At 45.8% G+C, this 24,825-nt stretch overlaps 1 protein-coding gene across 1 annotated transcript; it reads right to left on the reverse strand.

Annotated features, from left to right (window-relative positions):
• Positions 1-2,034: 2,034 nt before the first annotated feature.
• LOC124048439 (myosin light chain kinase, smooth muscle-like) lies at positions 2,035-24,266 on the reverse strand. Its single transcript, XM_046369228.1, has 15 exons — positions 24,118-24,266; positions 23,321-23,511; positions 16,833-16,868; positions 16,478-16,608; positions 16,111-16,267; positions 15,020-15,331; positions 14,721-14,817; positions 14,165-14,368; positions 13,533-13,750; positions 6,567-6,690; positions 6,006-6,158; positions 5,461-5,590; positions 5,092-5,173; positions 4,784-4,924; positions 2,035-4,263 (listed from the first exon to the last, which is right to left on the reverse strand). The coding sequence occupies exons 2-15, from the start codon at positions 23,484-23,486 to the stop codon at positions 4,064-4,066; spliced, it is 2,151 nt and encodes a 716-aa protein (XP_046225184.1). The 5' UTR covers positions 23,487-23,511; positions 24,118-24,266; the 3' UTR covers positions 2,035-4,063.
• Between the last annotated feature and the right edge of the window lie 559 nt (positions 24,267-24,825).

Raw genomic sequence — 24,825 nt, forward strand, 5'->3', positions numbered from 1 at the left:
TGGTCGGAGACTTGGAGGGGAGTTGCAATGAGGTTAGTGGAAGAACAGCATCTAGTAAAGATGAGGTCGAGCGTATTGCCTGCCTTGTGAGTAGGGGAGGAAGGTGAGAGGGTGAGGTCAAAAGAGGAGAGGAGTGGAAAGAAGGAGGCAGAGAGGAATGAGTCAAAGGTAGACGTGGGGAGGTTAAAGTCGCCCAGAACTGTGAGAGGTGAGCCGTCCTCAGGAAAGGAGCTTATCAAGGCATCAAGCTCATTGATGAACTCTCAGAGGGAACCTGGAGGGCGATAAATGATAAGGATGTTAAGCTTGAAAGGGCTGGTAACTGTGACAGCATGGAATTCAAAGGAGGCGATAGACAGATGGGTAAGGGGAGAAAGAGAGAATGACCACTTGGGAGAGATGAGGATCCCGGTGCCACCACCCCGCTGACCAGAAGCTCTCGGGGTGTGCGAGAACACGTGGGCGGACGAAGAGAGAGCAGTAGGAGTAGCAGTGTTGTCTGTGGTGATCCATGTTTCCGTTAGTGCCAAGAAGTCGAGGGACTGGAGGGAGGCATAGGCTGAGATGAACTCTGCCTTGTTGACCGCAGATCGGCAGTTCCAGAGGCTACCGGAGACCTGGAACTCCACGTGGGTCGTGCGCGCTGGGACCACCAGATTAGGGTGGCCGTGGCCACGCGGTGTGGAGCGTTTGTATGGTCTGTGCAGAGAGGAGAGAACAGGGATAAACAGACACATAGTTGACAGGCTACAGAAGAGGCTACGCTAATGCAAAGGAGATTGGAATGACAAGTGGACTACACGTCTCGAATGTTCAGAAAGTTAAGCTACGTAGCAAGAATCTTATTGACTAAAATGATTAAAATGATATAGTACTGCTGAAGTAGGCTAGCTGGCAGTGGGTGCGTTGTTGACACTACACTAATCAAGTCGTTCCGTTGAGTGTAATAGTTTCTGCAGTGCTGCTATTCGGGGCTAGCTGGCTAGCTAGTAGTGTTGTTTACGTTACGTTGCGTTAAAAGAACGACAATAGCTGGCTGGCTAACCTAGAAAATCGCTCTAGACTACACAATTATCTTAGATACAAAGACGGCTATGTAGCTAGCTATGTAGCTAGCTACGATCAAACAAATCAAACCGTTGTACTGTAATGAAATGAAATGAAAATGTGATACTACCTGTGAATGCGACCGGGTTGTTGAGTTCTATTCAGTAGACGTTGGCTAGCGTTGGCTAGCTGTTGGCTAGCTAGCAGAGTCTCCTACGTTAAGGACGACAAATAGCTGGCTAGCTAACCTCGGTAAATTAAGATAATCACTCTAAGACTACACACTCTAAACCTAAACAACACAATTATCTTGGAACGAAGTTACGAAGACAGCAAAGACGGCTATGTAGCTAGCTAACACTACACTAATCAAGTCGTTCAGTTGAGTGTAATAGTTTTTCCAGTGCAGCTAATCAGTGGACGTTAACTAGCTGGCTAGTGAAGACTACGTTAGGACGGCGAAATACGATAATTACGCAATTATCTTTGATACAAAGACGGCTATGTAGCTAGCTGAGAAGAAATTGCTAAGATTAGACAAATCAAACCGTTGTGCTATAATGAAATATAATGAAATGTAATGAAAAAGTTATACTACCTGCGGGAGCGAAGTGCGATGCACTGTACTAATAAATACATTAGAGATGATGCAACCAAAGAGTTTTTCGTTTATGAGATCAATTAATTTGCACATCACAAGTACATGGCAAAGAAAGTATGGCAAATAAGTACATGTATGGTCATCCTTATTAGGCAGCTAGTAGCCTAGTCAAAATCAAAATATAGCTTAACTTATTGTTATTCCAGCCGCTGTGTCAGATTTCAAAAAGGCTTTACGGCAAAAGTAAACCATGTGATTATCTGAGGACAGCGCCCAGCACACAAATGCATAACAAATAATTTTCAACCAGGGAGTTGCGACATGAAAGTCAGAAATAGCGATATAATATATGCCTTACCTTTGAAAGATCTTCTTCTGTTGGCACTCCAAAAGGTCCCAGATACATTACAAATGGTCCTTTTGTTCAATAAATTCCTTCTTTATATCTGTAAAAATTCAGTTTACCAATACTTATGCAAACAAGTCAATCAACCTTTAGGTACCCAAATACGCAAATAAACGATAACATTTAAGATGGAGAATCGTTATTGTCTTTAACGGAGAAAAATACAAAAGAACGCGCTCTCATTCACGTGCTTGGAAACATGACAGCCAAAATGGGAGCCACCTAGAAAAACTACAATTTCTGGCAAATTTTTCCAAAAACCAGCCTGAAACTCTAAAGACTGTTGACATCTAGTGGAAGCCCTAGGAACTGCAACCGGGCATGATTTTGCCCTATTATAAAAGTGCCAGCCATTGAAATCAGTGGTAGGACTACATTATTTTGGGGGGATGGTTTGTCCTCGGGGTTTCGCCTGCCAATTCAGTCCTGTTATACTCAGACGATTATTTCAACAGTTTCAGAAACTTTAGAGTGTTTTCTATCCAAATCTACAAATTATATGCATATCCTAGCTTCTGGGCTAGGATATGTTTACTTTGGGCACGCTTTTCATCCGGACGTCAAAATACCACCCCCTATCCCAAAGAGGTTTTAAACACTATAATTGCACACAGTGAGAGTCTATGAAACTTATGTGAATTGTTAAGCAAAGTTTTATTCCTGAACTTATTTAGGCTTGCTATAAAAGGGGTTGAATACTTAAGACATTTCAGCATTTTATTCATTTGTTAACGTTTATAAAAACATAATTCCACTGACATTATGGGGTATTGTGTGTAGGCCAGTGACGACAAAAAATAATCTACATTTAATCCATTTTAAATTCGGGCTGTGACAAAATGTGGAATGTGGGTTTGGTAAAGCGTTGTACTTTGCTGGTAATGAAAGTTAGTGTATCAAATGAAGTGTCACAACTGAATCAAAGTGAATGGAAAGTGTTGTGGTTTGACCTTTCTACACCCTCCTTGTGCGTCTAGCTGTGAGAGGCACCATTGAGGAACAGTTTACTGTCTGGAAGTCATGACAAAAATCAACATGCAATAGTGAATTTACCCATCCTTGTGCACTTGTCATTTCTTAGTTTGCCCTTACTATACATTAAGCTTTACTGTGACTTTTTTTAGACCTCAGTTCAGTCCATTGTGTATTCTATTGTCTTTGAGCCACACTTGACATCTGTGGACAGTTGAACAATGACCGTATCTCAATTCTAAAGTGGCCTTCTCATCTCTCCTACATCTTGCAATGATCGGAAGTCTTAGGAGATGGGAAAGAAACATGACCGACAGTGGTCAATCTATCCCAGGGTCAAAAAACAGAAAAAGCAACAAAGAAATGGCATGAAAACAGGTCTACAGTATCCTAATGAACACCCTGGAATTTGCTTTCACTGGTTCTTCCACCTCAGAGCAGTTCACAACGATTATACATTTTAGACCAAGGTCTCCTTCTCGATTGCATTGTAGTTCAATTGCTAATTAAACTATATTTTGCAGTAGCTTGATAGTAGTTAAGCTAAATTAAAATCTTGATAGTGTTTTCAGCAGTTAATTACTTTTTTTGCCATTAAGCTAACTACTACATACTTATTTTGCTCAAATATGGGTGAAGTAGGCAATTTCCTTTCTTTTTCGACATCAGACCTGTCTAATTCTCACTTGAAACATTGTGTAATTTGTCCTATTAAGCACAAAAACATTCTATTAACAAGAGTGATCGGTTCTTGCAATTTGTAGCTTAACTTCTTCCAGTGTGAAGTAATTGGTAGTTTGGTAAACTATCTTTTCAGAGTAGCTTCCCCAACTGATTGTAGGCTACATCCCAATTCTGCACCCTTCTCCCAAAGTGTGCACTTCCACACTTCCCGTTATGGATTCAAAACATTGGATTGGTGTTATCATCAGCTACTAGGGAGTTTCCAGCATTGTTAAATCCATAACGGAAAGTGCACACTTTGGGGAAATGGGTGGAGATTAGGGATCCAGATGTAGTTGTTTTGTGTTTTCAGGCTACAGTTCAACGGTAAGTTTGGCCGAGCACAGCGCCTCCCCTAGGATGTTGGTAGCTCTGCACTTGTAAACCCCAGTGTCGGCAGGTCCCAGGTCAGTCAGGACCAGCTCACACATGCCGTCGTACCCCGCGGTGACCCTCGACGATGACTTCACGGTCTCCTCATCCTTAAACCACACCACCTCCGGCTCGGGGTAGCCTGTGATGGGGAGAGACCGGGGTTAAAATGATGAGTGAAAGGGCGAGAAGGGTTGAAATGTCTCGCCCTGTGGCTTGTCAATGGTGCAAAGGGCCTAGCGTTAAAATGGTGAGTGACGGGTTCAAATGACGAGCGACGGAAAACTTAAGGTTACAATAACAAGCAACATGAGACCAGGGTTAAAATGAAACTTGATGTTCACAAGGGTCACCCTGAGCACGCCGATGGGAAGACTGCTTCACTGGCAACAGAGTGCTCTCATTGCTCATGTGTAGCAAATGGGTTTTGAGCAGGTTTGAGGTAAAATCCAACTGAAGTCGCTCAAATTGGAATAATTTCAATTGAACATTCCAAAATGGAAACACTTTTAAAAATAGCTTCTCCTATTCCATTTATTGAGAAGTCATTGGAAATGGATTACATTTTTTGTTCAATTGTCGAATATGTTTACTTCCTGAATTGACTTCAATTTGAATTGGCCTCAACCACTGCCCTTGATTAAGCTTCCAACCAAACGTACCCTGGACGCGGCAGGCCAGGCGGGCGGAAGATCCCCGGGGCTGGCTGGTGTCCCTTAGGACCTGCTGGAAGCGGGGTTCGCTCTGTAGCTCCTGATCCAGGGTCTGGATGGCCTGCTCTGCCGCCGGGCTCCAGCTAGCCTCTGGGTGGGGGGAGGAGAGAGGGAAAATAATACTGTCATCTTCCAACAATGGCTAGTAAACAGGAGCACACTACCATGGAGCGTACTACTTTTCAGAGGTCGATTTAACATTAAAAAGGCAAAACACTGACATTGAGCCCTGGATGGGCAATGGATGTGTCTCTTACCCTCCCCAAGGCTGCCAGGAGTGTCGGGTCCGTTGGTGAGGTTGGCCATCCTCTGCAGTGCCAGGACAGCCTTGCCTGTTTTCTATAATTATGGAGAGAGATAAAACACCACATCACTGAGAACCAGGCATCTGCCATTTGAATCAATGAGACGCTATTAACACACCCCTTGTGGGGGTTCACTGAGTTGTGCTTTAGCTCACTCCTCTCTGTTCATAGTCGTGCCAAAGATGTTTGTATGGCTGGACATGATAATGACTGAAGAGTTGGCTTCAGCACATACCGTATGTGGCCAGGGATGTGTTCATTAGGGCAGAAAAGGTTTGAAATGGAATGTGATGTAGAATTGATTTGTGTAAGGTAATATACCTTCCATCTGCGTTTGGCCAAGAAACGTCGAATCTTGTCCTTCTTGAGGGACTTGGTGGGCCGGCGGACCAGAAGGGTAAAAGAGGCCATCCAGGGGTGGGCCAGGGCCTCGTCACACAACAGCCTACACCTGAAGACGGGGTCAGGGTTTGGGGAGGGGTAAGAGCACACACCCTTATACGATTTCTCGCTTGGTTTCACATTCAGTTGCAAGCACAACGCAGAATAACCTACTCCAACTCCAGTAGTATATTGTTAGCCATTTCTTTGGATTTATACTCCACTAGATGTACTACATAGAGGCTCTGTGACTTCACCACACGCCGCAGGTCGCCACACAGAATTTGGGTGCGTGTCAGAGGTCGTAACTAAGCAAGTGTCAGTAATGTTTCGCTAAGGAGAACAATTTGGTGGAGTATAAAATCTAGCCTGACAGACTAAACATGCAGGCACGCATGTACACGTGTCCCCAGTGCATAAGACAATATGGATGCCAGCAAGTAGCCATCCAGTCAGCCAACATCTTGACAGGAGGAGACACAAACCTTGTGTCCTTCTTGAGCAGAGAGGTGATGAAGTCTTTAGCCTGGTCCGAGATGTCCTCGAAGCTTTCCTGGTCAAACTCATAGCGGGCGGCCGTCACCAGGCTCAGGGTCTCTGCGTCACTGTTACCTTGGAAGGGCAACTCACCGCTCAGCCTGGGAGGCAGCAGAGAAGCAGGGTCACATTGCCCATTGTTTGTGTTTGTTGAACCATTCGACAGTTCCTATGGGGCACTGTTTGTTATATTTTTATAGCCAGCAGATGGCAGTAAAGGCAAGCTTCACACCCATTGCCACAAAATAACTTACGCTTGACCATGTTCAATAATGCACAATGTTGCAAACTGTCTGATAGAAATATATGGTGTACAACAGCCATGTCTCTGTGACATGTAGAGTCAGCAAAAAAAACTGCTCTATTCATGGTATTTCTATCTGAAAGGTTAGGCATGTTGCACCAGTGTGAACGCAACCTAGACATTTTATTCCACAGTGCGCCCTACTGAACACCGGACCCTGGTATACTTGAATAGAAGCAAGTCGGTGGGCCTGTTCATAACTCACAAGATGAAACAGATGACTCCGATGCTCCACATGTCAGTGGCCAGCCCTACCGGCTCGTAGCTGATCACCTCAGGGGCCACAAAATCAGGCGTCCCATGCATCACCATCAGTGGAGTACCAGGCTCTGGCATTGGAGAGGAAAACAGTTGAAAAACATGCTGGTCAAGGTTATTACATTGATACCGGCCACGTTCCAGGCTCCCTTTATTGCAGTCTCAGAAGACTGCTGTGTCACGTTAATGTGGTATTGTGAGATCTGGTCAATTGCACAGCAAGCCTGTAATAAAGGTGACCTGTAACGTGCCCATTGTGTTCAAGATTTTTCATCCATCTCTGTACAGAGCAGATGAAATCACAATGGAACAAACTCAAAGTGAATTTCACATCTAAATACAGTATACTTTACAGTAAAACAATCAAATACATCAACAATAATACGTTAAAGGATGGCAGAGTCTCAAGAGTTATGCTCTCCCAATGTCCAGTAGTCAAATACAAAAATAAAAATGGGTAGTGGATATCAGAATGCAAAAACGAAAAAGGGTACTTGGTACTGGATAGCAGGTAGTGTAGGGCCCATGCATGCATCTGCTGACAAGCGATGCTAGCCAGTGCAGCTGCAGGATATGTGGACTGCCCTTTCCTGTTTACTGACCTCTGTCCCCCCTGCTGATAGTGTGTGCCCGGCAGTGTATGTGAGCGAGGAGCGGATCGTGCCCAATTTTACTGGAGCGTGGAGCGAGGTGACCAAAGGCTGGTGCGTAGGCTTTCTTTCCCGCTCCAGCCTCACTTCAGAACTGAGCTCAGGGCATTTGTAGTCGACTTGTGTGCTGCTAATAGCCGATTGCTTTAGCTACTGTCATGGAGTTTCATAAAGAAATTGAATGAAACACACAGATGCTAAATCAAGGTGACTTACTAAGATGAGGACCAAGAGCAAGAGAGTGAGTGTGGTGCGGGTCTGTGCCCAAACAGTTTGAGCTTCTACTTTTAAACATCCACCATTCCAGAAATAAGTCTCTCACTGTTGCCACATGTTATAGACCCCCCTCAGCCCCCAGCTGTGCCCTGGACACCTTATGTGAATTGATTTCCCCCCATCTATCTTCAGAGTTCGTACTGTTAGGTAACCTAAACTGGGATATGCTTAACACCCAGACCATCCTACAATCCTAAGATAGATGCCTTCAATCTCACACAAATGATCAAAGAACCTACCAGGTGCAACCCTAAATCTGTAAACACAGGCACCCTCATAGATATCCTAACAAACATGCCCTCCAAATACACCTCTTGCTGTCTTCAACCAGGATCTTAGAGATCACTGCCTCATTGCCTGCGTCCGTAATGGGTCCGCGGTCAAACGGCCACCCCTCATCACTGTCAAACGCTTCCTAAAACACTTCAGCAAGCAGGCCTTTCTAATTGACCTGGCCCGGGTATCCTGGAAGGATATGGACCTCATCCCGTCAGTAGAGGAAACCTGGTTGTTCTTTAAAAGTGCTTTCCTCTCCCTCTTAAATAAGCATGCCCAGTTAAAAAAAATGTAAAACTAAATGTAAAACTAAGAACAGATATAGCCCCTGGTTCACTCCTGACCTGGCTGCTCTTGACCAGCACAAAAACATCCTGTGGCGTTCTGCATTAGCATTGAATAGCCCCCGTAATATGCAACTTTTCAGGGAAGTCAGGCACCAATATACACAGTCAGTTAGCAAAGGCTTTGGGACACTGTAAAGTCCATGGAGAATAAGAGCATCCCCTCCCAGCTGCCCTCTGCACTGAGGCTAGGAAACACTGTCACCACCGATAAATCTACGATAATCAAGAATTTCAATAAGCATTTTTCAACGCCCTGCCATGCTTTCCACCTTGCTACCCCTACCCCAGCCAACAGCTCTGCACCCACTACAGCAACTTGCCCAAGCCCACCCTCACTTCTCCTTCAACCAAATCCAGATAGCTGTTGTTCTGAAAGAGCTGCGCAATCTGGACCCCTACAAATCAGCTGGGCTAGACAATCTGGACCCTCTCTTTCTAAAAATATCTGCCACAATTGTTGCAACCCCTATTACTAGCCTTTTCAACCTCTTTCGTATCGCTGAGATCCCTAAAGATTGGAAAGCTGCCGCGATCATCCCCCTCTTCAAAGGGGAGACACTCTAGACCCAAACTGTTACACACCTATATCCACCCTGCCCTGCCTTTCGAAAAAAGCCAAGTTTTTGAAAGCCAAGTTTACAAACAGATCACCGACCATTTCGAATCCCACCGTACCTTCTCTGCTATGCAATCTCGTTTCTGAGCTGGTCATGGGTGCACCTCAGCCACGCTCAAGGTCCTAAAAGCTATCATAACCGCCATCGATAAAAGACGGTACTGTGTGGCCGTCTTCATCAACCTGGCCAAGGCTTTCAACTCTGTCTCCTTGGTTTCTCAAATGACTGCCTCACCTGGTTCACCAACTACTTCTCAGAGTTCAGTGTGTCAAATCGGAGTGCCTGTTGTCCGGATCTCTGGCAGTCTCTATGGGGGTGCCACAGGGTTCAATTCTCGGGCCGACTCTTTTCTCCGTATACATCAATAATGTCCCTCTTGCTGCTGGTGATTCTCTGATCCACCTCTACGCAGACAACACCATTCTGTATACATCTGTCCCTTCTTTGGACACTGTGTTAACAAACCTCCAAACGAGCTTCAATGCCATACAACACTCCTTCCATGGCCTCCAACTTCTCTTAAATGCTAGTAAAATTAAACGCATGCTCTTCAACCGATCGCTGCCTGCACCCGCCCACCCACCTGTCCGCCCAACTAGCATAACTACTTTGGACAGTTCTGTCTTAGAATATGTGGACAACTACAAATACCTACAGTTGCAGTCAGAAGTTTACATACACTTGGAGTCATTAAAACAAATTTTTCAACCACTCCACAAATTTCTTGTCCTAACCGACTTGCCAAAACTATAGTTTGTTAACATCTACATTGTACATGACACAAGTCATTTTTCCAACAATTATTTACTGACAAATTATTTCACTTATAATTCACTGTATCACAAATCCAGTGGCTCAGAAGTTTACATACACTAAGTTGACTGTGCCTTTAAAAAGCTTGGAAATTAACAGAAAATTATGTCATGGCTTTAGAGGCTTCTGATGGGCTAATTGACATCATTTGAGTCAATTGGAGGTGTGCCTGTGGATGTATTTCAAGGCCTACCTTCAAACTCAGTGCCTCTTTGCATGATATCATGGGAAAATTTAAAGAAATCAGCCAAGACCTCAGAAAAAAACGGTAGACCTCCACAAGTCTGGTTCATCCTTGGGAGTAATTTCCAAACGACTGAAGGTTCATCTGTACAAACAATAGTACGCCACTCTCCCAAGTGGTCATTCTCTCTTTCTCCCCTTACCCATCTGTCTATCGCCTCCTTTGAATTCCATGCTGTCACAGTTACCAGCCCTTTCAAGTTTAACAACCTTATCATTTATCGCCCTCCAGGTTCCCTCGGAGAGTTCATCAATGAGCTTGATGCCTTGATAAGCTCCCTTCCTGAGGACGGCTCACCTCTCACAGTTCTGGGCGACTTTAACCTCCCCATGTCTACCTTTGACTCATTCCTCTCTGCCTCCTTCTTTCCACTCCTCTCCTCTTTTGACCTCACCCTCTCACCTTCCCCCCTACTCACAAGGCAGGCAATACGCTCGACCTCATCTTTACTAGATGCTGTTCTTCCACTAACCTCATTGCAAATCCCCTCCAAGTCTCCGACCACTACCTTGTATCCTTTTCCCTCTCGCTCTCATCCAACACTTCCCACACTGCCCCTACTCGGATGGTATCGCGCCGTCCCAACCTCCGCTCTCTCCCCCGCTACTCTCTCCTCTTCCATCCTATCATCTCTTCCCTCTGCTCAAACCTTCTCCAACCTATCTCCTGATTCTGCCTCCTCAACCCTCCTCTCCTCCCTTTCTGCATCCTTTGACTCTCTATGTCCCCTATCCTCCAGGCCGGCTCGGTCCTCCCCTCCCGCTCTGGTGGCTCGACGACTCATTGCGAGCTCACAGAACAGGGCTCCGGGCAGCCGAGCGGAAATGGAGGAAAACTCGCCTCCCTGCGGACCTGGCATCCTTTCACTCCCTCCTCTCTACATTTTCCTCCTCTGTCTCTGCTGCTAAAGCCACTTTCTACCACTCTAAATTCCAAGCATCTGCCTCTAACCCTAGGAAGCTCTTTGCCACCTTCTCCTCCCTCCTGAATCCTCCTCCCCCCCTCCTTCCTCTCTGCAGATGACTTCGTCAACCATTTTGAAAAGAAGGTCGACGACATCCGATCCTCGTTTGCTAAGTCAAACGACACCGCTGGTTCTGCTCACACTGCCCTACCCTGTGCTCTGACCTCTTTCTCCCCTCTCTCTCCAGATGAAATCTCGCGTCTTGTGATGGCCGGCCGCCCAACAACCTGCCCGCTTGACCCTATCCCCTCCTCTCTTCTCTAGACCATTTCCGGAGACCTTATCTCTTACCTCACCTCGCTCATCAACTCATCCCTGACCGCTGGCTACGTCCCTTCCATCTTCAAGAGAGCGAGAGTTGCACCCCTTCTGAAAAAACCTACACTCGATCCCTCCGATGTCAACAACTACAGACCAGTATCCCTTCTTTCTTTTCTCTCCAAAACTCTTGAACGTGCCGTCCTTGGCCAGCTCTTCCGCTATCTCTCTCAGAATGACCTTCTTGATCCAAATCAGTCAGGTTTCAAGACTAGTCATTCAACTGAGACTGCTCTTCTCTGTATCACGGAGGCGCTCCGCACTGCTAAAGCTAACTCTCTCTCCTCTGCTCTCATCCTTCTAGACCTATCGGCTGCCTTCGATACTGTGAACCATCAGATCCTCCTCTCCACCCTCTCCGAGTTGGGCATCTCCGGCGCGGCCCACGCTTGGATTGCGTCCTACCTGACAGGTCGCTCCTACCAGGTGGCGTGGCGAGAATCTGTCTCCTCACCACGCACTCTCACCACTGGTGTCCCCCAGGGCTCTGTTCTAGGCCCTCTCCTATTCTCGCTATACACCAAGTCACTTGGCTCTGTCATAACCTCACATGGTCTCTCCTATCATTGCAATGCAGACGACACACAATTAATCTTCTCCTTTCCCCCTTCTGATGACCAGGTGGCGAATCGCATCTCTGCATGTCTGGCAGACATATCAGTGTGGATGACGGATCACCACCTCAAGCTGAACCTCGGCAAGACGGAGCTGCTCTTCCTCCCGGGGAAGGACTGCCCGTTCCATGATCTCGCCATCACAGTTGACAACTCCATTGTGTCCTCCTCCCTGAGCGCTAAGAACCTTGGCGTGATCCTGGACAACACCCTGTCGTTCTCAACTAACATCAAGGCGGTGGCCCGTTCCTGTAGGTTCATGCTCTACAACATCCGCAGAGTACGACCCTGCCTCACACAGGAAGCGGCGCAGGTCCTAATCCAGGCACTTGTCATCTCCCGTCTGGATTACTGCAACTCGCTGTTGGCTGGGCTCCCTGCCTGTGCCATTAAACCCCTACAACTCATCCAGAATGCCGCAGCCCGTCTGGTGTTCAACCTTCCCAAGTTCTCTCACGTCACCCCGCTCCTCCGCTCTCTCCACTGGCTTCCAGTTGAAGCTCGCATCCGCTACAAGACCATGGTGCTTGCCTACGGAGCTGTGAGGGGAACGGCACCTCAGTACCTCCAGGCCTGATCAGGCCCTACACCCAAACAAGGGCACTGCGTTCATCCACCTCTGGCCTGCTCGCCTCCCTACCACTGAGGAAGTACAGTTCCCGCTCAGCCCAGTCAAAACTGTTCGCTGCTCTGGCCCCCCCAATGGTGGAACAAACTCCCTCACGATGCCAGGACAGCGGAGTCAATCACCACCTTCCGGAGACACCTGAAACCCCACCTCTTTAAGGAATACCTAGGTTAGGATAAAGTAATCCTTCTCACCCCCCCCCCCCCCTTAAAAGATTTAGATGCACTATTGTAAAGTGGCTGTTCCACTGGATGTCATAAGGTGAATGCACCAATTTGTAAGTCGCTCTGGATAAGAGCGTCTGCTAAATGACTTAAATGTAAATGTAAATCACTCCAGTGTTAATCTGCAAAATTGTAATTATTTGCCTACCTCCTCATGCCTTTTGCACACAATGTATATAGACTCCCCTTTTTTTCCCCTACTGTGTTATTGACTTGTTAATTGTTTACTCCATGTGTAACTCTGTGTTGTCTGCTCACACTGCTATGCTTTATCTTGGCCAGGTCGCAGTTGCAAACGAGAACTTGTTCTCAACTAGCCTACCTGGTTAAATAAAGTCCTCACTGCAAGGTGCACCTGTGTAATGATTATGTTGTTTAATCAACTTGGTGATATGCCACACCTGTCAGGTGGGTGGAATATCTTGGCAAAGGAGAAATGCTCACTAACAGGGATGTTAACAAATTGTGCACAATAAAAGAAATAAGCTTTTTGTGCATATGGAACCTTTCTGGGATGTTTATATCAGCTCATGAAATATGGGACCAACACTGTACGCGTGATGTTAATGTTTTGGTTTAGTGTCATTTTTTAAAACATAATTCCACTTTGACATTATGGGGTATTGTATGTAGGCCAGTGACAAAAAACACCATGTAATCCATTTTAAATTCAGACTAAGACAACTGAAGGCACTGTAGGTCTGTTCTACTCAATATTTAATTCTGAACGTTCCACAACGCTGTGCCCTACTGGCATATGGCCCTTGTATCTGCAGGACACTATGATGACCCTTTTTACACTACTGGGTTGAGCTTCAGCCAACCCAGTAGTTGAGCTGTACTGTGCAAACAAAATATCTGAGCCAGGAAAGTAGCAAAATAGCGTTCGGGTCAACACGATAGTTTGAAAATGCTATTAGTCTCTTCTCCAAACCCACTCACCCAGCTTGGCTGCCAGGCCAAAGTCGATGATCTTAATCCGCGTGCCCGTGGTGTCCACGCACACAATGTTTTCTGGCTTGAGGTCCAAGTGGACAATGTTCTGCCGGTGGATGTACTGCATGCCCTCCAGGAGCTGATGCATGTAGCGTGCGCTGGTAGGCTCCGTGTGCTCAAAGTTGTCGTCCGCGATGCGCTCAAACAGTTCCCCGCCGGCAATGCTAGAGATATAGAAGGTATAAGGAAGACCAAGGTCCTCATGTCAAACCAATCCATAGATCCTGTAGCTCTAGAGGGTTGGATAGGCCTCGGTGATACAAGCCCATTATTAGACTGATCCCTTGGATATGCGCGTTCAATGTAAACTAAGTCGATCTCTCAACAGCCGTGTAGCCTGGTCCCAGATCTGTTTGTGTGGTTTTGCCAAGTCCAAACTTGGCAATGACAACAACCATCGGAGATCTAGGTACCAGGCTACAAGCAGTGGCCCTCAATCCTATCTCCAGGAAAGTGCAGAAGAGAAGAGAAACACACTATAAACATGCACACAATATATTGTAATGGAAACTCAGTAAAGACATCAATGCAATTGTACTCCTAGAATAATCGTAATGATTGGAACTGGCTGTGCTTACTACTCCATCACCATGATGATTTCGGAGCGGGTGTCATAGGCCCCGAGGCACTGCACCAGCTTGGGGTGGTGGAGACAGTTCATCAGCTCGATCTCCCTGCGCGCCACAGCCTTCGCCTTGGAGCTATGGGCCCGGTAGAACTTCCCTGCACACACCTGACCTGTCTCCTTGTGACTCAGCCTGAACACCTGGCCAAACTTCCCCCTGTTGAGGTTCCAATAGGCAGTTAGCAGGGTTGTGTTCATTAGGACACACAGTAGCAAAATGTTTTCAAGTGTTTTAAAATGGGTCGCCACAGAAAATAAAAATCGACAAGTTCATGGTCATATTCAATAAATGCCAATCAGAAGAAAACTAAACAAAACTGGGAGGGAATACCTGAACTTGTCCAATGAGAACACTCATTGTCACTTTTTGTTTGCTATGATGAGCACAAATTAATAAAACCCAGATAGTACTTCAGTTTCGGACAGTTTTGTTCTGTTGCATGCCAACTGAACGCAACCCAGTTCAGCAATGAGTCAATATACTGAGTGAGTGACCATCTAATGCTTACACTCCCAGCTTCTCATGCACATTGTAATGATCCTTGACTTTGTGTGTGGTGTCAATGGTGACAGTCACATACGATTGGGATTCCACTTTTGGCTCTCCTTCAAAAGCACAAAATCAAGATTAGTCAACAAGAATTACTGTACAGTATATGTGTAGTTGAATTCAACAGAATGTAGATACGAGACATTTCAAGGAAAAACCAATAGACAGAGACAACCAATCAGATCAGCAACTGTGTTAAGATCTAAACTTGTAGTAATCATCAAAGTCACTGTTTGGAGAAAATCAATATCCGCCAACCTCTGGTGTCCATCTTGACACAGTCTGACACCTCACTCGGCTCACTGACACCTGCCAAATTGTAGGCCCGAACACGAAAGCGGTACTCCCCCAGGGGCTCCAGGACCGAGCGGAGCCGGTACGAGGTGTTCTTGCAGCTGGTCGTCACCTCAGTCCAGTCCTCGGGCTTCTCAGTGCCTTCTCGTCTCACCTCCACCGTGTAGCCTGTGACGGCAGTGCCCCCGTCGTAGCTGGGCCCCGACCATGACAGGACCAGGGAGCAGGAGGAGAGCTGGGAGACCATGGGACTAGATGCCGGAGGTTGAGGCCGGTCTGAGAAGACAGGGAGACAAACACAGAGCCTGTGAGATTACATTTGCTTCCTTTTGAAAGCACTGATCTGACATGACTGGTGTGGTGGATTTGGATTCCTAAGGAAGGATGCCATTTGAAAGCATTGGAACAAGATCCAAGGTAGATGTGGTATAGAATTGGAACAGGGCCCAAGTTAGATGTGGTTTCCTAATACTTGACTTAACTCATTAGTTCAGTCTTGTTAGAGCAGTGATGATACCTCAATGTAGGAAAGAAGGAAGGAAGCCATTTAAAACTATTGGAAGAGGGACCATGGTCAACTTTAGATGGAAGCAATTGAGCTCCGAGAGACCAAATGCATAACCTCTTTTGACGTAGTCGAGGTCAGCAGCTGTGAACTTTTCCTGCTTCACCCTGAACAAGACTATTCAAGAGGAAGACATTCCCCGACCCTAAGGGTTCGTTGACATTGAGTTTACTAGTAGGACTATTCTTGGAATTGTTACGTGTGAGTAACCATCTCGTCTTGTTCTGTGGTTCTCCAGGAGCAGAATCGAGGCTCATTGGTATTATGTAGTGGTAATGCAATCTATCAGCAATAATTGTCAATTGGGATAAGGCAGGGTCGTATTCATTAGTGTACACGGTAGCAAAATGTTTTGCAACAAAAAGCTGGATTTCAGCTAGTCCCTCTCTGTTTCGGTATGTTTTCTTTCATTTGGTGCCTAGTGAATATGGCCCTAGTTTATTGAACAGTTGAAACTTTAGTGTTCATGAACACGCCCCAGGATACTCACCGATAACACTGAGGGTGACTGTGTGCTGAGCCAAGCCCCTGCGATTCCGCACCAATATAGTGTATGTACCCGCATCGTCCGGACAAGCCTGAGATATCTCCACACTGCTGTCAGTGTCACTGCTCTCTACACGAGTCCTCGGCCTGCCTGCAACCACCTGCATAGAGGGAGAAGAGGCAGAATAAATCTATTCTTGGACTAAAATGCACTTGAGATTGGTGTTTAATCCAGGACTAGACTTAATCTGAGTCCCGGTAAACTGGTCCACTTCATCTGTGAAAAGTTGTACATTTATTTAAAGTATCAACAATAGATATGGTAAAGGAATACAGCCTTATTTCTGACCCCAAGCCAATTCAACCCAGACCTGCTCTCTGTTGTAGATCCAGCAGGAAGCCACAGGAACACTGCAGCTCCTGAATGCACAGTGGAGTTTGGCCTGCCCTCCCACCCGCACTTCCAACTGCTCTTGGGGGTCAAGAAACTCCAGCAGGGGACCTGGAAGAGGCAGAGACAACGAGTGGTTAACATTACATCACTGAGCTCAACTCTTTTTTTGCAAAGCATGCAAACTGCCGGTTTGAAGCATATTTCAAGTTGGGTAAAGTTTGACTTGTTCTTGGTACTTTAAGTGTTCACATGCGAATAGGAGGGCCTTTGTCTTGATACTTGTTATTCTAAATCTGACTGGAAGACAAGCAGTTGTCAATGGACCAACTCACCCTTTTCAGTGGAGACTCTTCTCTTTGAGGTGATATCTGAAAAAAAAGTGTCACATTACATGGGTGATTGACTATGGGAAGATAGCAATTAATATTCTAACTTTTTTGGGGGGGGTGGAAGATCGCAATTGCCTACTTCTCGCATCCTCTCTCCTGTCTCATCGTCTCCTTCTTCTTCTTTGGGATTTGTTTGGCGTATCGCATCCAACTTTTGGGTGCACACATCCAGGGCTGTTACGGTGACTTATTACTGTCACACCGGTGGTCATGCCGGCAGTCAAATTCCACATGACCGTTTAGTCACGGTAACTAGGCTTCTCCAAGCTCTGATGCTACCGATGGTCATTAGTAGCCTTCCAAACGTGCTATCTGCATGGTACTCAGCACTCTATTGTCCCTCTAATCACTCTGACATCAATGCAAATGCAATTGAGCATCTCATCAAACACGTTGCGCAGCAATTCAATAGGCTATGCAATTGTGTGAGAAAACAGACTGAAGGCCTCTATTAAAAAGAGGAGGATCCCATCAGCTTTCTATAGGCTAGGCCTACTATATTTATTTCACAACTTTCCTAATATTAAGAACATTGCTTCTCTTTACAACAGGAGTATAGCCTACATGGCTGGCATGAAAATGAACCATGGGAAAAGCGTCCTCTATTCACTATTTAAGTGCATAGATGAAGTGAAAATGTTTCTTCTGCCCCTGTTTCGAGACAGGTGAATGATATTGGTCCATTCTAAATCAAAACTAATTTCACACATATATTATTTAGTATATGTAAAGACAAGATTACATCAAGAATAGTCTGATGGGTGACAATATTAGCCTATCACTTGCGAATCAAATCAAATGTAATTTGTCACATGCGCCGAAAACAACACCTTACAGAAAAATGCTTACTTACAAGCCCTTAACCAACAATGCAGTTTTAAGAAAAAAAAGTTAAAGTATTTACTAAAATAAACTGAAGTAATTTTTTTTGTTTTAAGTAGGTGTTCCTTTTGTCCAGGTGGGAAAGGGCAGTGTGGAGTGCAATAGAGATTGCATCATCTGTGGATCTGTTGGGGCGGTATGCAAATTGGAGTGGGTCTAGAGTTTCTGGGATAATGGTGTTGATGTGAGCCATGACCAGCCTTTCAAAGCACTTCAAGGCTACAGACGTGAGTGCTATGTGTCGGTAGTAATTTAGGCAGGTTACCTTGATGTTCTTGTGCTCAGGGACTATGGTGGTCTGCTCGAAACCTGTTGGTATTACAGACTTGGTCAGGGACAGGTTGACTTGGTCAGGGACAGGTTGAAGACACTTGCCAGTTGGTCAGCTCATGCTCGGGGCACACATCCTGGTAATCCGTCTGGTCTTACATCGGCTACAGAGAGCGTGATCACACAGTCGTCTGGAACAGCTGATGCTCTCATGCATGCTTCAGTGTTGCTTGCTTCGAAGCGAGCATAGAAGTTATTTAGCTCGTCTGGTAGGCTCGTGTCACTGGGCAGCTCATGGCTGTGCTTACCATAGTAGTCCATAAAAGTTTGCAAACCCTGCCACATCCGACGAGTGTCGGAGCCGGTATAGTATGATTCAATCTTAGCCCTTATTGACGCTTTGCCTGTTTATGGTTCGTCTGAGGGCATAGCGGGATTTCTTATAAGCGCCCAGATTAGTGTCCCACTCCTTGAAAGTGGCAGCTCTAGCCTTTAGCTCAGTGCGGATGTTGCCTGTTTTCCAGGACTTCTGGTTGGGATATGTTGGGATAGGCCAGTGACTGATGTAGTGTACGCCTCAATGGCATCGGAAGATTCCCAGAACATATTCCAGTCTGTGCTAGTGTAACAGTATAACTTTAGACCGTCCCTTCGCCCATACCCGGGCGCAAACCAGGGACCCTCTGCACACATCAACAACAGTCACCAAAGAAGCATCTTTACCCATCGCTCCACAAAAGCCGCGGCCCTTGCAGAGCAAGGGGAACCACTACTTAAAGGTCTCAGAGCAAGTGACGTCACCGATTGAAACGCTATTTAGCGCACACCGCTAACTAAGCTAGCCATTTCACATCCGTTACACTAGCAAAACAGTCCTGTAGCATCTACGTCATCTGACCACTTACTTATTGAGTGAGTCACTGCTACTTCCTACTTTAGTTTTTGTTTGTGTTGCAGGAATCAGGAGGATAGAGTCATGGTCAGATTTGCCAAATGGAGGGCGAGGGAGAGCTTTGTACGCGTCTCTGTTTGTGGAGTAAGGTGGTCTAGAGTTTTTTCCCCCTATGGTTGCACATTTAACATGCTTGTAGAAATGAGGTCAAACAGATTTAAGTTTCCGAGACAGGGCGTGCTTTTTATCCCAACTTTTTCAAATCAAAGTCACACACTCATGTAGCCTAGCCCGTAAGCCTATATTATTTTGATAAGGTTTGTATTTGTTATTTATTTTTATTTTACCTTTACCACGTCAGTTAAGAACAAATTCTTATTTTCAATGACGGCCTAGGAGCAGTGGGTTAACTACCTTGTTCATGGGCAGAACGACAGATTTTTACCTTGTCAGCTCGGGGATTCGGGATACGATCTTGCAACCTTTCGGTTACAAGTCCAAGTCTAACCACTAGGCTACCTGCTGGCCCATATCACATCTAAAGGGGCTAATCAACTTCTAAAAATGTTTACATTTTTAAAATCTGTTTTACAACAGGTGTAGAGCCTAACTGGCATACATACACAGCGTGTGAGTTTCAAGTTTGGGGAAGATCATTTTCCCCATAGATATGCACCTTTATAATAAAAGCATTACACTTGTGGTCACTTTTGAGAATGGTGTTTATACATGCAAATGGAACATTTGCGCTTATTGCTGTGCTTATGTGAAAAAATAGCCTAATAGTTTATCAACATTTTAAGCTAAACGTTCTTATCTGTTGCCTCAGCCTCAATGCTTAAAAGGTTTTTTGATGCTAGTGATCGTATTAATTTGGGATCTATCCAGTGGTGATTTTAGCATGTCCATTTTGATAGGGCCAACTCCCCCCAAAATTGTGATGATTGCCATCAAAGCCACTACACAACACAACAGTAAACAATACATGAATTGCACTATAAAGGTGACAAACGGTGCCCACAAACTGTTAGGGCCTACACAAGTCCCAACAGCAGTCTCAACACCTTACCACTGCTACACCTGGCTATCAGCTGAGCCTTGTCTGGCAGCGAAACAATTCATTCAGCCTCATTTACTGCCTTTAAAAAAAACGTAGTTGATATGGCTGACTTGCTTAAACAAATATGTTTTTTTACAGATAATTGAGATGTACAAACTATGGCTTAAGGGGACGACGAGTGGATAAGAGGCAATCCGTCATTTTGATTAAGACATTCATGAGCGAGCTAGGACAGACATGGTCAATAGAACTATTTCATCAGCACTTTTTAAATGTGCAACCACAGAATTCTGAACGTGGGTCGTTCTTACAGTATTCTCCCTGTACACCAAGTCAGAAGCTTTTAAAATATTTGATGACATCTCTAAAATAGGCTATAGGCTAAATGTGCACCACCAAGTCGGAACGTAGGTGAAATTAAGAGGTGAAAATATGCCTGTCACGCTGGTATAAAGGATTTGGAGACAGGCGCAGGAATACATCTGGGTTTTTAATAGACCCAAAACAAACACATATACAAAACACTGGGATTTACCCAAACAAAAGAGCGAGGGTAAAGGGACCAAATTATTAGGGTGACTAATTTGGCTACTAACTGCTTACTACACAACATACACTTAGTATTTATATCTTAGCTGCAGTATACATATCTCCCTGGCATATTACATAATTTATGCAGCAGCATACAATACATTTTTGTACAATCTTGTTGTGCTGTGGTCACTTGAACAGGAAGGGTGCGCTGCGGTCCTTCGTGGGCAAATTTTGTCATCAAATTCTGGCATTCTCTGGATTTATGGTGCTTTCAAGACAACTGGGAACTCAGAAAAAAACAAGGTTCAATCATGACTTCGGTGATCTTCAGGTCGGAGCTCTACAAAGAGCCCTGAGTTCCTGACTTGGATGACCGTTCAAAACGTATTTTCCCAGTCGGAGCTTGTTTCCCCCCCCCCCCTCCCCGAGTTCCCAGTTGTCTTGAACTCACTGAAGTCAGAGATTTCATTTAATTTTGAACGTGGCAGAAGTCATGATTTTTGATAAATATTAGAAAATGTCTATCATTTTTCTTTGTTTGTTGGGTAGATCAGCTGGGAAAAACAAACAAATGTAATCCTTTTGTAACGATCGTCGTAGGTGGAAGAAGGAGAGGACCAAGGTGCAGCATGATACATGTTCATGATCTTTTAATTACACTGAACACTAGAACAAAAGAAACAGTCCTGTCTGGTAGAGACAGAAAACAACTACCCACAACTCAAGGGCGAAACCAGGCTGCCTAAGTATGGTTCTCAATCAGAGACAACAATTGACAGCTGCCTCTGATTGGGAACCATACCAGGCCAAACACATAGAAATACAAACATAGAATGCCCACCCCAACTCACGCACTGACCAACCTAAAATAGAGACATAAAAAAAGGAACTACGGTCAGGATGTGACAGTACCCCCCAAAGGTGCGGACTCCGGCCGCAAAACCTAAACCCATAGGGGAGGGTCTGGGTGGGCATCTGTCCGTGGTGGCGGCTCTGGCGCGGGACGTGGACCCCACTCCACCTTAGTCTGGGCCCATTTAGGTTGTGCCTTTGGAGGGAGGGATACTCTGGCAGCTCCGGACAGGAGGGAGACGCTGGCAGCTCCGGACAGGAGGGAGACGCTGGCAGCTCCGGACAGGAGGGAGACTCTGGCAGCTCCGGACAGGAGGGAGACTCTGGAGGGACGAGATGGAGAGACAGCATGGTGCGTGGAGGAGGCACCGGATGGACTGGACCGTGGAGGCGCTCTGGAGGTCTCGAGCACCGAGCCTGCACAACCTGTCCTGGCTAGATACTCCCTGTAGCCCGGGAAGTGCGGCGGGGTGGAACAGACCGCACTGGGCTGTGGTGGCGAACCGGGGACACCGTGCGTAGGGCTGGTGCCATATAACCCGGGCCGAGGAGATGCACTGGAGACCAGATGCGCTGAGCCGGCTTAATTACTCCTGGCTCGATGCCCACTCTAGCCCAGCCGATACGAGGAGCTGTGATGTAGCGCACCGGGCTATGCCTGCGCACTGGGGACACCGTGCGCCTCATGGCATAACACGGTGCCTGTCCGGTCAAGCTCTCGACATGGTAAGCACAGGGAGTTGGCTCAGGTCTCCTACCTGACTTAACCACACTCCCCGTGTGCCCTCCGCCAAGAAAGTTTTGGGGCTGCCTCTCATGCCTGTTGCACTGCCATGCTAACTCCTCATATCGCCGCCGCTCCGCTTAAGATGCCTCCAGCTCTTCCCTGGGGCGGCGATATTCCCCAGACTGTGCCCAGGGTCCCTTACCATCCAAAATCTCCTCACATGTCCAGGAGTCCAGAACCCTCTGCTCCTGGTTACCCGCTGCTTGGTCCGGTTATGGTGGGTAGTTTTGTAACGATCGTCGTAGGTGGAAGAAGGAGAGGACCAAGGTGCAGCGTGGTACGTGTTCATGATCTTTTAATTACACTTAACACTAGAACAAAAATAACAAAAACGGAACAAACGAAACAGTCCTGTCTGGTACAGAGACAGAAAACAACTACCCACAACTCAAGGGCGAAACCAGGCTGCCTAAGTATGGTTCTCAATCAGAGACAACGATTGACAGCTGCCTCTGATTGGGAACCATACCAGGCCAAACACATAGAAATACAAACATAGAACAAAACATAGAATGCCAACCCCAACTCATGCCCTGACCAACCTAAAATAGAAACATAAAAAAAGGAACTAAGGTCAGGACGTGACACCTTTTTAGATTTAAATATAAGGCAGCTTTGCTGGCTTGAACCTCTAAAGAGGTGTTATTTATTTTACGTCACCAATGTTTTGGCAATAGGCTCATGCATTCAAACATGTAATAATTATAACTGGAATTATTAGAAAATGTTATAAGTGGTTAAGTTGTATAGATACACAAATGCCTTTGAACATGTTGATATTGTCAAATCAACAAAACAAAAAAGAGCCTTCTGGCCATACAGCAAGGTAGGATAATAACAACAAACATCCAGCACTAGTCTAGGGGCTTGCTTACCTCGAGAGTCAGGCAAACACCTCGGAATCATATGCTAATTAGGTTCCGGATTATCATTGAGGGTCAGATGCTTGAGTTCAATCACTGAGATTCACATAGGACCAATGCCCAAAAGCGTCCACATAACTACAAAATGATGACTAAAATAATTACTACCATTGCCACGATAAAGCACTATGCTATTTTTAAAGAAGGTCTGAATCCCGTTCTTCAAGAGACAGAAATATTTGATTGATGACAACAGTATACTATTCAAAATAGTTCAAACTGATTCCTTACCTGTTGATATGGTTCCCTGCTTGCTGCTACCCCCCCGAGCAGTGTCCCTGTCCTCCAGCTCATTCTTGATCCCCTTCAACACAAACTGCCGAGGGGCGGCAGGCTTAAAATCCATCCGAAAAGTGGACACGAAAGTCTTCTTGGGGCCCATGCTGCCTTTGTCCATCTTTGCCAGGTGAAAATAGCCAAATCTGAAGAGGCAACCATTCAATGTTAAGCATACACGACAAGGTTTCCGATTCGCTGTCTGTCAACAACCCCTTTTTCGCAATCTCCTCCTATTGGCTGTCTACTTTTATTTCTTCTTGATTGCTCTCTTATCTCTTTCACTTTCCATCTCTCTGCAAAGCGATGTGTGAAACTCTCTTATGTTCCCTTTGGTTCACAATTCACACCTCATCTGGCATTGTTTTCACACTGGCTACAGCCCACTGGCTAGCTCTCAACCCCAACACAGGAAACCACTATATTTATCAGGTTCAATTATATGGCTAGCCAGTGGACCGCCTCCCCCTCCCACAACACAACAGACAGAGAGAGAACAGACTCGCTCACACACACACACACACACACACACACACACACACACACACACACACACACACACACACACACACACACACACACACACACACACACACACACACACACACACACACACACACACACACACACACACACACACACACACACACACACACACACACACACACACACACAGCAAAAACAAAGAGAGATAGAGAGAGACCAAGAGAAAGAGAGACACGGAGAGAAATGAACAGAGAGAGTTCACCTACTTGGTTATGTCCTTCACCAAACACGGTCACCAAACGCCTCTGCCAAGCACACCGAGCCAACTGTCACAATAAATCACATACACACAGAACACACAACACAACAAACAAAAAAAACAGCCTCGCTGTGCTCCTCTGTGGCATGTTGTTTGGCAAGCTCTATGCCACTAATGACATCACAGGAATCTAGGAGAGCAAGTAGGACAGCTTTTTATATTTGTCTAACCCACTGTGTCAAACTACACTACAAATAACAATCTCCACTCTAGCTGAAGGAATCTTACAGTTGGGATTTCTCACAGCGATAGAATGTTGTGGATAGAATTGAGGTACAGGTGATATACGTTCACTTGAATATGTTCACTTGCTTTTGGAAATCCCAATGCAGGCTTGCTGTTTCCGAGAGTGTCTTGTTGTGTCTGTCGTTCACGGTGTGTTCCATGGTTCCAGGGTTTACAGCAGTTTCGCCAGATTGGGCAGTTTTACAAACATTTGTTTTGTCATTGGGCTGGCAAATTTGTTTGACTTTTTTGTGCATTGGGCAGGAAAGTGTCAATAGTGTCTGGCAACACTGGTTCACAGTTGTAGTATAGAATGTCCCTCTGCCTGCTAGCTGGGGCCATTGCTAGGTCCATCTTCTCTAATGCATATATAAAGGACTGTGTGAAGAAGCTGACTTGCCACTCTTATCATTGGAAGGCACATTGTTTA

The sequence above is a fragment of the Oncorhynchus gorbuscha genome, linkage group LG11, assembly GCF_021184085.1.
Source record: "Oncorhynchus gorbuscha isolate QuinsamMale2020 ecotype Even-year linkage group LG11, OgorEven_v1.0, whole genome shotgun sequence".
NCBI classification, from domain to species: domain Eukaryota; kingdom Metazoa; phylum Chordata; class Actinopteri; order Salmoniformes; family Salmonidae; genus Oncorhynchus; species Oncorhynchus gorbuscha.